This window comes from Prorops nasuta, unplaced genomic scaffold, assembly GCF_024137725.1.
Source record: "Prorops nasuta isolate Cenicafe-Biocafe unplaced genomic scaffold, Cenicafe_Pnas_1.2 PNAS00199, whole genome shotgun sequence".
Taxonomy (NCBI): Eukaryota; Metazoa; Arthropoda; class Insecta; order Hymenoptera; family Bethylidae; genus Prorops; species Prorops nasuta.
In genome coordinates, this window is record NW_027116995.1 from 1 (window position 1) to 18,194 (window position 18,194).

The following is an 18,194-nucleotide window of genomic DNA, read 5'->3' on the forward strand; positions in this document are numbered from 1 at the left end:
TATTCACTTATACCATAAGTACATCAACTGTCAGATAGATCAAAGCTGTCACTACTCCTTATTTCTTTATTACACTTTATTTTTCCGTATACTAACATTTGTCTTCGTTCACGCCGTTCACGGTGACAAGCTGTGAATATAATATATATAATTTTTGATATATTACGTTCTGCATTTAAGATGGCTACTGACGTATTTCCGCTGGCAGTATACTTTGTGCAGTCTGCATTCCTTATATCAAAATTCACTTACTATAGAGCGTAGTACTATTCAAGATGGCGGACTTGGCAACCTTGATGGTTACCCTTAAATTAACATATCTTCATGCAAAATGTATGCTTCAAATTAAAAACAATAAATTTAATACAATAATGCTATGTAGATAAATGTATTTATTATTACAGCTAATTCTTGATCGTTTATGACGAGTTAGTGAAAGAATTGTAGTCAGTCTTTAAAAGGCTGTTTTGCTCTTGGTACATCAGGTGAGCGCTGTAGCGCAGGCGGTAAGGTTGCCGTTTGTCATGCGGTGGGCTCGTGTTCGAGTCTTGGTGAAGATTAAAATTTTTTCATTTTTTTTTTCATTACAAGGAATTTTTTTTTTAATAACCATTAATTTATTGGACTCAATAATAAATAAAAAAATGCATTTGTTAACAGATTAATATAAAAACATTGAGTTTATTTTACCTCAACTCATTTGTTATAATAAAACGCATTTTTTGTATTTATTACCAAATCTAATTAATTAATGGCTACATTTGACCATTTTATCAAAATTAAAAATCAATTTAGGAAAAGCATTTTTATTTTATTTATTCACTTATACCATAAGTACATCAGCTGTCAGATAGATCAAAGCTGTCACTACTCCTTATTTCTTTTATTACACTTTATTTTTCCGTATACTAACATTTGTCTTCGTTCACGCCGTTCACGGTGACAGGCTGTGAATATACTATATATAATTTTTGATATATTACGTTCTGCATTTAAGATGGCTACTGATGTATTTCCGCTGGCAGTATACATACTTTGTGCAGTCTGCATTCCTTATATCAAAATTCACTTACTATAGAGCGTAGTACTATTCAAGATGGCGGACTTGGCAACCTTGTTAACAAGTTTGATGAATTTTCTGATCTATGACAGAAATGACAACTGAGATAACTGAACAGAAAACATGATAATTTATCTGAACCGTCTGAATATATACAGATAAAATTTTAAATATGGGTGAGTTTTCTAATTGATTCCTTTTTACGTAACATGTATTTAATTTTGCATAAAAATCTGAAAAATGTACTTTAACATTATATAATTATCATCAAATTTCTTGTATATTATAATCAATTTTTCATTCTTAAACGTTCTTTCACTTAAAATTTAGAAAATTCTAGTATCTTGAATACACAGTTTAAATTGTTTTCACACTCATTATTTTTAAAAGAAATAATTAGAATCTTTTCACTAAAATCTACAAATTTCAGCTATTGTGAGTCATCTATGAATAGCAGCTAACTAACAAGTGCAACAAGTTAATTAACAACATTATATTCAAAATGCTTTTAACATTTTTCTATATGATAGCAACATCTATTCAGTCATGGAGATTATCATCTTTAAGGGCACGGCTGAATTTTATATCAGAAGGTCATGGCCACGCTTGTCCATCAATAATGTTTTACTCAAAATCCTCCCAAAGAGATGGTATTTTTATTTATATTGCTTACTATTAATAACAATTTTGGATAAAACTGCAGAATGGTTATTTTAGCATGAATTTATTTATATTTTTGTAAAAGCCTAATTAAACAAATTAATCTTGAGTCATTTTTAATTACATTAATGTTTAAAATTTTGAATTAATGGGTAATGATAATACAGTTTCTATAGAATATTAATGCTAGCATGACAACAGCTGCAAATTTTTATTTTATGTTAAATTTTATTCTTATTTTAAAAACAATGTTAATGTTGCCTTCATAAAGCTATTGTTTCATTTCAAAATTAATTTACTGCAGAAGTAGTTTTATTAAATGAAGATAGAAACTGAATATTTTCCATATATGTTTTAACATTACAATCTGTATGAAAGATTGAATTTTAATTACAGCTAACTTACAATAGCTTTTTACTTCTATATCTTTCAAAGTAAATATATCTAATATTAAATCTTTATGTTAGAAGTTAAAAAAAATACTTTTAATACAAGTTAATTCTGTAATTAAGATCATGTCTTTCACAAGGTTACTTCTCTACCTTATAAATATGGTTAGGAAGATACTTTTTATTACTGACAATTCTATGAAAAATATATTTTAGATAATTTTGTACATGCAACAACATTTAAAGCAACTATAAACATTCACTTAAAGTAAGGGTACAGTAAATATTGAATTCCTTTAAAGTATAAATCAGTGTTAATAATTTTCATATAACAGGTTGTTAACATAGCATGTAACATTGTTTCCCAGTTTTAATCATTAATAACTCAAACCATTTGAGAGTGACATAAAATAATATCTGATTTATTTATAATGATTAAAAATCAATACTAATGTATTTAGTTTCAAAAAGATTTATTTAAAAGTACCTGTACTGCAGTTTTTCCAAAATATTATTCAATATCTGAAGTAGAAACTATATTACTCACATAAAATTTTCTCTGACAGAGAAAAATGAGACAAAACTTTTCGTTGATAATGATAATAAGTCAGCAGATTACTTTTTAAGTTCTCATTTATGCAGTAATAAAACTGTAGCAAAACTAGGTGATTTATTATGGAATCAAGGTGACAAAAGATTATGTACTATTTATCCTCAAGTATGTATATATTATTAGTATTTTTATATTTCTTATTGCTATTGCTTTTTATAAAGATTTGAATAATGTCAAGTATATTCTTGCAGCAAAATGTTGATTTGTCGGATTGGCTGGTTTATCCATATGGAAAAACTATATTCCCATTATACACGCACAATTATAATCAAGCTTCAAAATACCATGATTACAAAATGTATGTTCTAGTAGAGACAGATATAGACACTTATAGGCCATTTGCTTCAATTATGGCTACTAAGGTATATTTCACACTTCACAGGTAAATAGTAATTTAAATCATTAACTTTAATTTATCATACTTTTAATTTATAGCTGGAAGATTATGGTTTAATTATTGCATGGACAGTTGACCAGAGTTGTAATTTAATTATAGAAACTGATTTGGATCATATAACTAAATTTGCTATAACTATTATGCAAGGCCAAACCTTTGCCAATAATGGTTTATTATTAACCCGTTTTGAGTGTAAGCTCAGTTATTTAATGTTTATAAAAATTATTAATTAATCTAATTTAATTTACTATTATATTTCAGCTGTTTCAATTTCTGGAAATCCATGCATTTATGACAATGAGCATTTTAGTTCAACACTTGATAGAAGTGAGTTTATATAAACTCAATGTTTGATAATTAATTCATAAATCCTTACATAGAAATTAAGTTTTCTTCATTTTCAAGTTATATTTTTTGAGCAAATAAAAATTATAGTTTTCTTTAGTTTTCAATGTGTCATTAGTGATTCTTGTTTCATACTTTAGTTTACTGTAATGAGTAATCTAACAAGTCTTTTGTGTAGAAAAGGTTTGTTCAATTTTTTTTTACACAGGAAAAGCATAAAAATCCAAACCACACACAAGACTCAATGAATCACTGGCTCAATTTCAATGTTTTTTTTTTATAAAAGGATGCTATATTGAATATTTTATGAGAGGAAACTAAAATTTGAAGTATGATTTTTCAAGAACACATTGATACCTATAAGAAACCATAATTCTTTTCTAAATATGAATATCTTGTTTTTATGTACAGATACATAGCAGAAATATAAAAAATTTTTACTTTTTTGAACGCTAATGAGTTAATCAAAGAATTAATAGTAAATATAAAGAATTTGTCAATATACTAGTATTACTCATTGATATAATTAGGTTTATTCGTGTAGTAAAACATAAATTTGTTAATAGAATTAACAGGTACAACTCAATGGGAAACTTATGTGAGAAAATTAAGATTGTTATGCAAAACTGCTAGAATAGTGTTCAAAGATAGCAAAGCCTTGGAAGTAGAAGAAATACCAGGACTAATTGTCTCTCCAGGATTTGTAGCTTTGAGTTCAGAAGAATCTGCATGTATAGAATTGTTACCCCTTAAAAAACACGTAGGTGAGTTAAAATTTAAAATATAAGATGTTCATTTAACTGTACGAGATAATAACTTATATTTATACATGAAACACCGTTTTAAGGCACACATCTGTCTTTAAAATTTTATATATACTGTTCGATAAATTGCTCTGTCTTTGTTTTGAGAACTATTTAACGAATCTATATATATATATATGGCTTTAATGGAAAAGTGACAATTCAATTACTGTATATTTCTCAGGGTTAGAACTCAAAACGATTCCTCGAATTTTTGACACAAGCTTAATACTCGAAAACATATATATATATATGTATACAGGGTGTATCATTTTTATGTTCGAACTCTGATGCGCCTTCGATGATAGACCCTATATTTACCATCTTCTAAAAAAATCAAAGCTGAGATAATTAAAATGCATTTTTTGTTCCAGAAGAGCAACATACATCATGTTCTCTAGTTCCAAAAACTCCACCACCAACACCAGTGACAATTAATACTGTTATGAATGAAAAACCTGCAACTTCCTCTGAATCTATCAAAATTCCAGCTCTCACCCAATTTATTTTACAAGATATACCTAGCACTGAAAACATAATTACAGAGAAAAGAAAATTAAAAACACCAATGAATGAAAATAACAAAGGATACACAATAAATGTGAAAATACCAACTGATAATAATACTTGGAAGTAAGTTATTTGTCATTTTCCATTTGAAAAATGCACTATAGTTTGTTGTAATTTATTTTTTACATTCAATAACTTACAATGATGGTTGTTAGATTTTCCACGTTTAACGTACCAATAAAACCATGTGTGACTGATGCCAAACCTCCAAATATTCTCATTTATGCAGATAGCACTGTAGCTCGTAACAATGTTCAAAACGTTTTGGAATCTTCTCTGGATTTAGACAAGTATATATAAATTGATATAATTTGAACTTACTTATAAGCACAAATAGAACACGTAACGATACAGTATATCTTATTAATTAATTTAATTTTATTTGCATTTTAGGTATTTACTGTATTCATTATCATCCGAAGATACTCGAGCAGGTACTTGGATAAATCAGACAGCTTTATTAGTTGTATGTGGAAATGTCGAGAGCGATATTGCCGGGCATTTTGTTGAATATATTATTCGTGGTGGCAAGCTTCTTGCTTTATGCTCTGATATGCTCCACACTTTACTTCCACATTTTAAAACTGCTGAAGTACGTGAACATGAATTAGTTTGTTTTTCATATAAGAAATGGAAACACGTTCGAATGATGCATCACATTTTTTGCTATCAAGCATCCCCTGTTAAAACTAGATTTTCTCAGGAACACGAAGACGTAAAGTATGTATATTAATTCTTACAGGTTTCTTTTTACTTTGAACTTTTACATCAAAGTTATCAATAAGTCTGTTCTTTTTCGCTGTATTGCTGCACTAGTTCAATGAGTTAGAGTGAGAAAACATATGTTTGTCTTATTTCAACTAATTGCACCAATTCAATAATGCAGCGAAAAAGAACAGACCCAGTGTACATGAGGATATTAAGTAACCAGTTTTATAATTAAATACACGTGTATGAAGAGTTTTACGCTATATTTAAATTTTGATGCTATTAATTACTGTTACTACAATATTTATTTAATTTAAAAAAATATTTTTATTTGTAAAATTTACAGAGTGAATACAATGGATCCCCCTATATCAGCAAGCATTAAAGACAAACAAGGAAGATTGCATAGATTTAATGTAGATGTTTTAGGAACGGAAGAAACCTGGCATACGCCAAGTATCTTACTCGCCAATCTATTAGAAACGGGCGGAAAAGCAGTATTTTCTCAAATTCATTTAGAAGCCGATCCAGCCCAGTATGAGTTTGAAGAGAATAAATTTAATATTCTTAAACAAAATAACAGTGCACGTTTGGATATATTCAAAGATTTATTATCTGTTCATTTGGAAATGAAACTATGCAGTTCATCAAAAAGTCCAATTGTATATACTCCGGGATTTTTCTTAGGGCGGCATGAGGTTAGTATTACACTTTATGCAATCAAAATGGTATAATACATGTATACAAAGTAAGACAGTTAAAGCGTGAGCATTGCGTATGAAAACGTCTATATCCGTAACTATCAGAGATGTCAAATTTTCAAAGATTACCTTCCAAACATTTATTTTTATTATCTTTCAAATGAATCTTATGCCAAAATTTGATATCTTAAATAATTATGGAGAAAAGTGAATTTTTTATCAAAAACCTTATGTGACTTAAGTGCCTAAACCTATAGAATATTTCAAACAAGTTTTAGTTAGGGTACTGTTTTCTATACTTTTAATTTAATATTCTTTGCTAATTATAAAGCAGTCATAGAATGTAAAACGAAAGGAATAGAAAAAACTACTTTGGTTTGCACTCCACAGAAAATCTATACATGCTTGATGTGTAGCCAGTATTAACAAATTTTTATATAGGGTGGTATGCGTAAGATGCCCCAGAGCATGTATACAAAATGACGCGCATCTCTTTAACGGTAATCCGTATACCGCATTACAGGGCGAGAACTGCTTCGCATGTAGCGTCGTCATTTATTGGCGGATTGTAAAGTTGTTATAGGTTTTTAGAAATGCCAGAAGATTATCTACTGAAGTACGTTGGGCAAATTAACAAAAAATGAAAAAAAATGTTTGTTTAAATAAATATATTAACATTATTGAGAAACAACAATTAAATCGCAAAATCCCCCAACGTACTTCACTAGATAATGTTCTTACGTTTCCAAAAAGTCGATAAAAATGCAAATCCATCTAGAAATGACGATGCTACATGCGAAATAAATAATAGAAGAATTTCGTGTTCGGGAAGTCGCCAACACGAATTTCTTCCATTATTTAGTTCGCATGCAGCATCGTCATTTCTTGACGGATTTGCATTTTTGTCGACTTTTTGGAAACGTAATAACATTATCTAGTGAAGTACGTTGGGGGATTTTGCGATTTAATTGTTGTTTCTCAATAATAATATATTTATTTAGGCAACAATTTTTTTTCATTTTTTGTTAATTTGCCCAACGTACTTCAGTAGATAATCTTTTGGTATTTCCAAAAACCTTTAATAACTTTACAATCCGCCAACAAATGACGACACTGCATGCGAAATAGTTTTTGCCCTGTAATGTCGGTATACGGATTCCCGTTAACTATAAGAGATATTCAATTTTTGCGTAGAACATATTTGAAACTTCTTGTTATTTGCTTTCAAAAAAGTCATGAAAAAATTGAATATCTCTTATAGTTAAAGAGATACGCGTAATTTTGTATACTTGCTTTGGGGCGTCTTATGCAAAACACACTATATATATATTCAACAGTAATATGGCTTTTTTTAGCTAAAATTAGAAATGCTCGGACACTTAAAAACCAATTTGCAACAGAATGATATACTAAAATTGCCAAAACTTGATATTCAGTTTTGTGGAAGAAAAACAACTGTACAGCCAGCAACTCCAAATTTTTTTCCAGTTATGATACATCAATGCCCAGACAATTTTTCTACTATTGAATATTTTGAGGTAACATTTTGCTTGCATCACTTTATCTTAAATTGAATTATGTGTAAAATAATCAAATTCCGTAATTAGAATCTCAATACAAAAGAACTCGGACGTTTGGTAATATACACAGATGTAACTACATCTACTATGAATGTTTGCGGCCTTCGCTTGTACCATGGATTAGCCGTTATAACTCGTCAGCAAACGTTAGGCCGAGGCATGAGCATATAACATTTATTATACAAATTATTTTTAATTAAAATTATTAGGAAATTATAATTTTTGTATAGGTCGAAGTAAAAATGCATGGCTAAGCCCTAAAGGCTGTGCAATGTTTAATTTACAGCTACATATTCCCATAAATAGTAGTTTAGGAAGACGTATTTCAATAATCCAATCAGTAATGGCAGTTGCTGCAGTAACAGCTGTTAAATCAATCCCTGAGTATCAGGTTCACTCAACTGTTTTGTTTTATAAATAAAATAGTGAAACGTGTTGTTGATTCTAACTATTGTTCAATTATGATTTTAGGTTATCGATTTAAGAATTAAATGGCCTAACGACATTTATACTGGGAGAACAGCTAAGATTGGAGGTATTCTTGTTACTAACCAAATAGATTGTTCGTGTCATGTATGTAACATAGGTAATTATTAATTTCTTATATTTCTTGTGCTGTAATTTATTTTTTTACTAAGAAAAATACTTTTTAGGTACAGGCATTAATCTTTCAAATACTTCTCCAACTGTTTGTATAAATGATCTGATAAAACTTTATAACCAAACAAATGAAGCTAAGCTTCCATTATTTACTTTAGAGCGTTATACAGCTCTTGTATTCAATGAAATGGAAAATTTAATCAATCTGATGCAAACTGACAAAATGAATGATTTCTTTCAGCTTTATTACAAGTATTGGATGCATAGGTAAGTACCAAAATAATTGAGCAAATAAAATTATCTTGTTATTCATTATTTGACTGCAAAAGCTCAAATATTGGTAGCTATAAAATTTCAGATAGTATAAGTGAATCAGAGAAAAATGTTTCTATACAATTTTCAAATTTAGATTTAAATGAAGAAATTTTTAAGATTTAGAAATAGCGTAATTCGAAATTTTTTGCTAGTAAAACAGTTTAGTAAATTTCTTTTATTGATCAGACTTTACAAGAAGAATCCAGTTGCTAGCTAATAAGAGGCCTTGAATTAAGCATTTTTTAATCATTTATAACTTTAATCGAAAATTGTAGACTTATAAATATTGCAATACTTATTATCTTGCAAATATTTAAAATATCTAAATTTATGAGGTAGACAGTAATTGAGCGATCTCACGTTGTATTCATTATGTACCAATTTTTTTAGTGATGAAACAGTGACAGTCCAAACAGCAAAAAACAATATTAAAGAAGTTAAAATCATAGGCATTGATGAATTTGGATTTTTAAAAGTACAAGAAAATACAGGAAATGTATTTTCTATTCAACCTGATGGAAATAGTTTCGACTTGATGAAGGGTTTAATAGCTCCAAGATGAATGCATTGAATACAATTTGTAAAAATCTTGGTAGTTTAATATATTAGAACATTCCATCAATTATATAGGATATCAATTACATTCGCAATTGAAAACAATTCATCATACAGTAACAATTTTTGTAATTCTCATATTTTTTGGCAGATCTTGGTGTATGTAGGTGAGATTATAATGCTTTGTAAGTAGGATGAAAACTTGAACCATATGTGTGGTGTAACAAATTTATTCCAAAAAATATGCATTATCTGTAAAGAAACGCAAGATGGCAAGTTACTGATCCTATAAAATCAATATTATTAAATCAATTCATTTACAAAAATATTTAAAAAATGTTGAATCAATTGTTCTACAAAAAAATCTACTTAACGTGTACATTTATTTAAAAAAATGTTCTAATTAAAAAATATAAGAAGAAATTTATAGACAAAAACTTTTAATCCTAATAATAATGTCGTTATTTTCGACAACGATATATTATTTTTGTAAATAATATTTTATTTGCGAGGAGCCTATTAGCAAAACATATTATACCCCAAAAATTTGTTGTAAATTAAAATACAAAATATATATTTTACATTTTTATTTTAGATGAAATTTAGAAATTTATAGTTTTTCATGTTAATAACTAATTATTCCATTATAATTTTTATTTCATAAAACTGTAAATAATGCACACACATTATTTTATTTTGTATATTGCAGCACTTTGAAACTGAACGAGTATCCAACGTAAAAATTGAAGCTTCATTTATGGTACTTACCGGTCTTCCGAAAATTGCAATAATTTTAATAGAACAAATTTACACTTAACGGTAGCGGTTCATTTATGCTAAACTATTTTTATTTTAACGTAAAGCTCTAAATGGTTGTACGAGTATGGTAGATATTTGATGGGAAGACATACCCGTATGCTATCGACCTGTTGGCTGTGTTTGATAGCTCCAACAAATGGTAACTAACGATTGCTTCTGCATTCTTTCTCTCGAACATTTCTGTGTATGTGAGTCGAGGCAGTCGAGGCCAGTTGAGGTTTAATTGCATGTAGGATTGCGGACTCAGCTTCTCTCTCCAGCACCCTCAGCCCTCCCCACATGCTTGCACACTGAAGAGAAGCAGGATTTGCTGCTATCGTCTTATGGACAGATTAGTACAAGGCTATCAAAAGATTGCATCAGATTAATAGGTAACAGCTGACATCGAAATGTTACCGATAATTTCTTTCTACTCAACCGATCTGTCAAGCCCCAATTATTGGTAGTAAGAACTACAGATAAATAAAGATGGTTGAAAAAAAAGTTTCACGAAGCTGGGCCTCACGCGATATGGAAGTCAGATAGAAAATAGGCGAATAAGCTTAAGAGTCTGAGCAAAAATATTCCACTCTTTTCCGGAAGTTTGAAAAAAACTATTAGAATAGGATTTAACCCCCTAATAGACACGTGACTTTTCTTTTCATAGATAGGCGTGTAGAGTGCCACGGATACCCTATTTATTTTTCGTTACTTGACGTAAAATATTTACGAATTCAAATTTATTTTTCAATAAATATCATCTATGCAATGTTTCCTTTGGTATACAATAGCAGTTGCATTTCTTTAAGTTATTTCTATTAATTAAACGTTAATACTTGTAATTGACTGCACAAATTTTTTGCTGTTATCGATAGATTTCTATTCTTGGGGTGCTCTGGACACCTCGCGCGCCCATTGACGGGTTAATTGTAAATCTAATCCATTTCTGGTCAGAATAAATTGCTTGGTCAAATTTAAACCTTGTAGAATTCGAGTAACCAGAAATAGAGCTTAGGCTAAAAGGCATGTGAGCGATAAATTATTATTAATAATATATTTGCTTGTGTTAAATTCTAATGTTTCCGAAAAGGCCAAATTACTGAGAAAATCAGTAATCTCTCTGTTGTAACATTCAACAAAAAATAGATCAAATCGTTTGCATCTCTACAAATAATTGATTTTGTGGAATTTTTGGTTACGTACGTTTTTTCTAACAGTACTAAAAAATAGGTATTAACAAGTTCCAAGCTTTTTAAATTAAAAACTATAATAAATTTATTAATTTGAAGTAAATATAAATCAAAGAGTTTGGTGCATCTATCACAATTAAGTACAATAATGGCTCTTACAGTAATTCGAATTATTTAATAATAACTTATGTACCTAGAGGATAATAATATTTTACAAAGTTTACCATATGACGAAGAAATAATTGAGAGTTTTGTAGGTATGTTGGCTGTCTTATAGCACGCTGCACTGTTATTTGATGAAAATAGTAATTGGTGGCCCCAACTTATATAGTTGCTGCTGGCATAAATTCGATTACCTTAATTTAAATAGCTTGTGAGGCGGCCTCAAAATTTGAAAAGGTGTTTGCGAAAAATTAAAAGCAACTGAAGGATCATAAGAGAAAGTAGTGTGCAGTAAACCGGGTCGCTTATTTAAGCCGTTTCGTTTTACAATATGGTTTTCCTTTCCTCATCTACTTTATAATTACCTGTAAAATAAAATAATTTCTATATGAAATAAGCATAAATAAATGCAAAAGAGGCCTAAAAGTAATATTAATTTTATGAAGAAACGCAAAGGCGTTAATAGGATGATGAAAAATTGGTGGTGTTTGCACGAAGCCGTACCAAACGTTACATTTGCGCGTTGGATTCATAGGAGACCCAGGCGGGCAGTTATAAGCCCTAGCAAAGTCCTCGCTGTTAGAAAGAGGGCCTAATACCCTAACCGGCCCTGGTGAGTGTACGCTACTCCGTATCTTGGTCAATGCATCTTCTCTTCTCATCGAGCCACACCAGATTTGAGCGTAATTTAAGAAGAACAGTTGATCGTGTGTTAAATTAACGCTAGGTAACAATGGTTCCTCCCCATGAAAAGACACCCATTTTTTGTAAGCCTACAACAGTAATGCGTGCGAAATGAGCCTTCGAAGCTGGACGAATATAAAAATTAATTTCAAAAAATACTTTCACCAGACTTGGTCTACGAATACCACAATATATTATAACTTACACGAAAAGACTGTTTGAGTCCTCCGTTATCCGCAATATTCTCACCCTGTGTCATTCTTCCATTAATAGGAAAGTCAAACTCTTGGAGCTTGTATCGCGAATACTGGTCCACAATGCATTGTGCCCTTTCGCGAAAAGCTTTGATAGTCGCATTATTCCACCATTGTATCATGTTGCCATCCTTGTCAAACTGTCGTCCCTTATCATCAAAACCATGCGTAATCTCGTGACCGATCACAACTCCGATTCCTCCGTAATTCAGGGACTTTGGAAAGTGCTGGGAGTAGAACAGTGGCTGCAGGATACCAGCAGGAAACACTATAATTATTGTATATAAGTATTACCGTACAAGTAATATAACGATTTTATTAAAAACTATTATTTATAATATAGAGAACATTTTTAAGCCAGTAATAATTAGCCGTTAATTCCACTCATTCCAATAATGTTATCCATATTTATTCTTACAATGTCTACTAATGATTTTTTGCTCACCTATGTCGTTATTGTTCGGATTGTAAAAAGCATTCACTACAGCTGGTTCCGTCGACCATTTATTCTTATCCACTGGCTTTCGTAATTTCTGTAGATTGTGGTAAGCGTCATATTTTAGCACCGCGAAGATATTCTTCAGGAACTGATTTTCAGTAATATTTAGCTATAGGTACAAAACAGTATATTTTGTTTAAAAATAATTAAATTAACGTAGATTGACAATCGAAGACATAAATTGACGAAACTGTTAAGTAACATTTTCAACTTGGCAGACCTTATTCAATCTAATTTGTTTTTTCAAATATCAACGAAACGGATGCAAATTTGAATTCTTTTGGGAAACAGGCATCTTGTTGTTCCCTCTACTTTTTGCAATTTTCACAAAAATTGTATTATAACAAATACAAATTTAAGTTGTTGTTGAAAAGTACAAAATGTCTAATTAAGAAGAAAAGATCTAACAGGTATTAAAAGAGACAAGGATGTTGAGCTATTATCAGCTGTAATTTAGAGAAGGCGAATTGCATGCAGTTTATATCTTGTGGCATAACAACTTCATCAGCCGCAATGTCTTCGATTATGATTATCGTTCTCACCATCGCATATTCCTTGGAAAGCTCCACAGGATTCTTCAGGAATTCTGGATATCCAATCCTCTCATTCATCGAGTTAGCTTTCCCCTTAGCCACGTTTCTAGTTTCATCGTCCATCCAACCGTTTTCTGACAGCAGCTCGTTAAAAGCCTCTCGTATCGTTTGAATCATCTCCAAAGCTGTTTTCTGTTGCACAAAATTTTTGTTGTATACCACATATCTTCTTTTTTTTCATAATTCCACTAGAGAATATTTCATCTGATTTATAGCTACCTTGCTCTCGTGATTGAAATTCTCACGAATAAAAAGTGCTCCCACAGCCATTCCTAGTTTTTTATTAGTCCATTCTACGCATTGGGACCATCGGTTCCTCTCGCTCAAAATCCCCAGCAGGATCTTCCGGAATTCTACCTTTTTTTGCTGATAGTCATCAATCATGTGTGGCATTATGGACATCACGAGGCGCCATATTAAATAATTGTGTAAAGTTCTGCAATAATTGACGAAACAAATTAAATATATACACTGCAGGCCAAAAGTTTAGGACCACTTGGTAAAATTGTCAAAAAGACAGGCTCTTCTTTAAGTGCGTGTAGTTTGGCAACCCTAAGAGGTAGAACAAATTTAAGGATATCGTCGTGAATCTTATTAAATTCCGCGTCTTACTTTGTTAATTTGACCTAAAAAAATCTAATGAATGACTGTATTAAGGGGATGCATTGCACGTCAAAAAAGTACTTTTAAATAATCTTCTACAATTTTAAAAATTTGAATATTTTCATAAGGACCAAATTGGCTCGTATTGATCTGCTTAATTAACGTAAATGCTTCTTTTTTGAATTAAAAAAAAATTTTTTTTAATCGGATATTAATAATAATATTTTATTTCCCATCAATAATTTCGAAAAAGGGAGCCTTTACGACGCTGTGCCAGACTTCAACCAGTAATTTGAAACTAAGAAGAACCATATATTCCAATAAATGTAGAAGATTTTTTGGAAATACTGTTGTAGCGCATGGAAAAATGTACAAATTTGCCATTGTTGCGCTACAATAGTATTTCCAAAAAATCTTCTATATTTATTGGAATATTTGGTTCTTCTTAGTCTCAAATTACTCGTTGAAGTTTGGCACAGCATCGTAAAGGCTCCCTTTTTCGAAATTATTGGTGGGAAATAAAATATTATTATTAATATCCGATTAAAAGATTTTTTTTTAATTTAAAAAATAAGCCTTTACGTTAATTAAGCAGATCAATACGAGCCAATTTGGTCCCTATGAAAATATTCAAATTTCTAAAATTGTAGAAGATAATTTGGAAGTACTTTTTCGACGCGCAATGCATCCCCTTAAAGGTGAGAGATAATATACAATTTTTGATGTCTTTTTATATATGGATATTCAATTTCAATGACTTGTACCGGGTATATAGTAATAGTCTTACGAAGTTGAAACTTAAGTATGTGAAAGCTTGAAACTTAAGCTTTCATTTATATAAGACCAAAAACATATATGAATTGTTATTTGATCCGCAGTTATTTGAAAATTAGTCGATCAGTTCGCGACCAGCATTTTATCCGCAAAACATTTGCTCGCTAAGCTCTAAGAACAAATGCAGGTCGGTATAAACTATGAGTGCTAAACGGGTACCACTTTTAACTTTTTTTATTTGGATTATTAACAACACTACGTGTTCCAATTCAATCAATAAAAGTATAAATATATTAATTGTATTTAACGGGAATCCGTATACCGACATTACAGGGCGAAAACTATTTCGCATGCAGCGTCGTCATTTGTTGACGGATTGTAAAGTTATTACAGGTTTTTGGAAATGCTAGAAGCTTATCTTCTAAGTTACGTTAGGAAAATTAACAAAAAATGAAAAAAAATTTTTGTTTAAATAAATATATTAACATTATTGAGAAACAACAATTAAATCGCAAAATCCCCCAACGTACTTTACTAGATAATGTTCATACGTTTCCAAAAAGTTCACTAAAATGCAAATCTGTCAAGAAATGACGATGCTGCATGCGAAATAAATAATGGATGAATTTCGTGTTGGCGACTTCCCGAACACGAAATTCTTCTATTATTTATTTCGCATGCAGCATCGTCATTTCTAGACGGATTTGAATTTTTGTGGACTTTTTGGAAACGTAAGAACATTATCTAGTAAATTACGTTGGGGGATTTTGCGATTTAATTGTTGTTTCTCAATAATGTTAATAAATTTATTTAAACAAAAATTTTTTTTCATTTTTTGTTAATTTTGCTAACGTAAATTAGTAGATAAGCTTCTGGCATTTCCAAAAACATGTAATAACTTTACAATCCGTCAAGAAATAAAGACGCTGCATGCGAAATAGTTTTTGCTCTGTAATGTCGGTATACGGATTCCCGTTAAGCTTTCATTGATTTATTTGAAACCGTAGAATAGTAGTTAATCAAATTAAAGAAAGTTAAACATGGCTCCCCCTTTTGGCACCCATAATTTATACCGACCTGAATTGGTTTCAAGAGCTTATTGAGCAGATGTTTTACGGAAAAAATGCTGGCCGTACACTGCTTCATTAATTATCAAATAACTGCGGACCTAATAAAAATTTATAAACGTTTTTGGACTTGAATCAAAGCTAAAGATTCAAGCTTTCATCTATTTGAATTTCAAATGCCTCAGACAAATAATATGAGCGGGGCAAAGAATTGAAATTTAATATCCATAAATAAAGAGACGTCAAAAAGTTGTCATGTTCCTCTCCTTTAACGCAGTCACCCATTAGATTTTTTCAGGTCAAATTAATGTAGTAGAACGCGGAATTTAATAAGCTTCACGACGATATCTTTAAATTTGTTCTACCTCTTAAGGTTGCCAAACTACACACACTTAAAGGAGAGCCTGTCTTTTTGACAATTTTACCAAGTGGTCCTAAACTTTTGGCCTGTAGTGTATATATACACATACATATATATCAAGAGCCAAGGTAGTGTGTCTTGACGAAAAGTGCACTAGGGGAAATATATTCTGTCCAACTTAATAACCAAATATTTTAAAGGGCCGTACTTCAATAGCGGTCAACACTTTTCCACCTTACGCTGGTTACCTGGTTTTACACCGAGTCCCGAGCAATAAACCGAGAACAATCGAAGAGCCCTAATACATCTGATATTCTACTCACTAATCCAAAATTACAATTTTTATATTTTTAATCAAACATATCAAGAGATACGGTAGTGTCTCGACGCCAAGTACACATAAAAGTAGATAATGACATGTACTATATACGGCCGTCGAGGCACTACTCTCTTAGGGCCGTTGTAATTTGGAAAAATTCAGGGCTGGAAACCTTAGAATTTGAAGGCAAAAAAGCAGTAATCATTCTAGGTAGATGGTAATTCCATGCGAAAATGATAAATTTTTATATAATTTATCTAGTTTTACTTCAGAGTGTCTTCATTTCAAGCTCCCGAACATATAAAATGCTTTTTTGTTTTCAAATTCTGAGGTTTCCAGCCCTGAATTTTTCCAAATTACAACGGCCATTAGGGCCGCTGTAACGTGTGAAATTAAGGTACGATTTCACTTGTCGCTCGTCGCTAGCGACAAATGGTCACGTGGGACAAAGTATACACTTTCTCCTTACATATTCTGTCGCTAGCGACACTGAAATAAAGTTGGATTTATCCAACTTTTCAGCGACATCGCTAGTATCGCCCGTATCGCCTGTATCGCCAGAGATGAAACGGGAGATTGCTCATGCGAGGTCCCGACTCCCGAGGCAATCCCTACCGTTAGGTGGCGCTGGTGTTGGCAAACGCGTCTCAGGAGTCTCAGCCAGTCTCAGCCAGGGGCTGGACACTCAAGCCTCGAAGGCTCGAATTATTTGTACCGAAGGCAATTCTTAGCCAACTAAAAAAAGTTAAAATTGAGGAAAATACAGTATTTAAGTTGGTAGCAGTGCTTGATGCGTTGGGTGAAAAATGGTCACGTTAGGTTAGTAAGGACGATATCTTGTTACTTGACTATAGCATAATTCACTATAGGAATATTACCAAATTTCGTTTAATTTAGTTGTATTAAACGTAATGAATAAAATTATTTGAGACAAAATGGTATCTATAATGAAAAGTAAAAAATATAATTAAAGTAACAAAATAATTAAAAATCCAATGCTTTTAGTTTGATGCGATAATATGGTGAAAGCAGCCAGCTTTAATGAAAACTGAATACCAAAATATTATAAGAACCGAAAATCGTTTAAATGAATTGCAACTAACTATTCTACATATCATAAATTTATTTAAATGATTACAATAAAAGAATATATAAAATATTTTAAAGGTTGTCCTTTAATGTTATTACTCCGATTAAACGTTCTAATTGAAACATGGGGCATTCCTCATCAAATCACGGAGCTCAGAAACAAACTACTTTTTATTTTCTTGAAAATTGTTTACTGTGTAGAACTTTTTGATATAAACTTCAGTGTAAATTTGTAGAATTTTTCATTAATTCTAAAAAAACTTGTGAATTGTTGAAAATTCAACGCTTTAACGATTCCGAGATTTTAAATGTTTATATTTAAAAGAAGAAGTAAGATATTTCAATGTTCGGCATGCCAATTTCCTCATCTTGAATTGAATTTTATTTGTAAAAAAATATGAAATAATAATTTCCCTATTATCTATTTATTTTACATCGAATCAAAGTAAAATTTTTAGTTTTTCAAAGTGAACATCATTTTTCATTTTTTTTTTAAATTCTCAAA

The 18,194-nt window shown here is 30.8% G+C and overlaps 2 protein-coding genes across 3 annotated transcripts; one reads left to right on the forward strand and one right to left on the reverse strand.

Annotated features, from left to right (window-relative positions):
* Positions 1-1,095: 1,095 nt before the first annotated feature.
* On the forward strand, positions 1,096-9,624 carry LOC136785209 (biotin--protein ligase-like). Of its 2 annotated transcripts, none has more exons than XM_066746224.1 (17): positions 1,096-1,236; positions 1,491-1,710; positions 2,676-2,827; positions 2,914-3,084; positions 3,158-3,311; positions 3,381-3,446; positions 4,031-4,228; positions 4,642-4,900; positions 4,993-5,127; positions 5,231-5,557; positions 5,892-6,243; positions 7,602-7,784; positions 7,854-7,983; positions 8,057-8,217; positions 8,298-8,412; positions 8,480-8,693; positions 9,132-9,624. In XM_066746224.1, exons 2-17 carry the CDS (start codon positions 1,563-1,565, stop codon positions 9,301-9,303), a joined length of 2,937 nt encoding a protein of 978 aa, XP_066602321.1. In that variant the 5' UTR covers positions 1,096-1,236; positions 1,491-1,562; the 3' UTR covers positions 9,304-9,624. The 2 variants fall into 2 exon arrangements, with proteins under 2 accessions (XP_066602321.1, XP_066602322.1); XM_066746225.1 differs by having other exon boundaries at positions 1,591-1,710.
* Positions 9,625-11,377: 1,753 nt separating this feature from the next.
* On the reverse strand, positions 11,378-16,581 carry LOC136785210 (neprilysin-1-like). Its single transcript, XM_066746226.1, has 7 exons — positions 16,391-16,581; positions 13,696-13,912; positions 13,426-13,608; positions 12,830-12,992; positions 12,336-12,652; positions 11,951-12,219; positions 11,378-11,811 (listed from the first exon to the last, which is right to left on the reverse strand). Exons 2-7 carry the CDS (start codon positions 13,876-13,878, stop codon positions 11,808-11,810), a joined length of 1,119 nt encoding a protein of 372 aa, XP_066602323.1. The 5' UTR covers positions 13,879-13,912; positions 16,391-16,581; the 3' UTR covers positions 11,378-11,807.
* Positions 16,582-18,194: the final 1,613 nt, after the last annotated feature.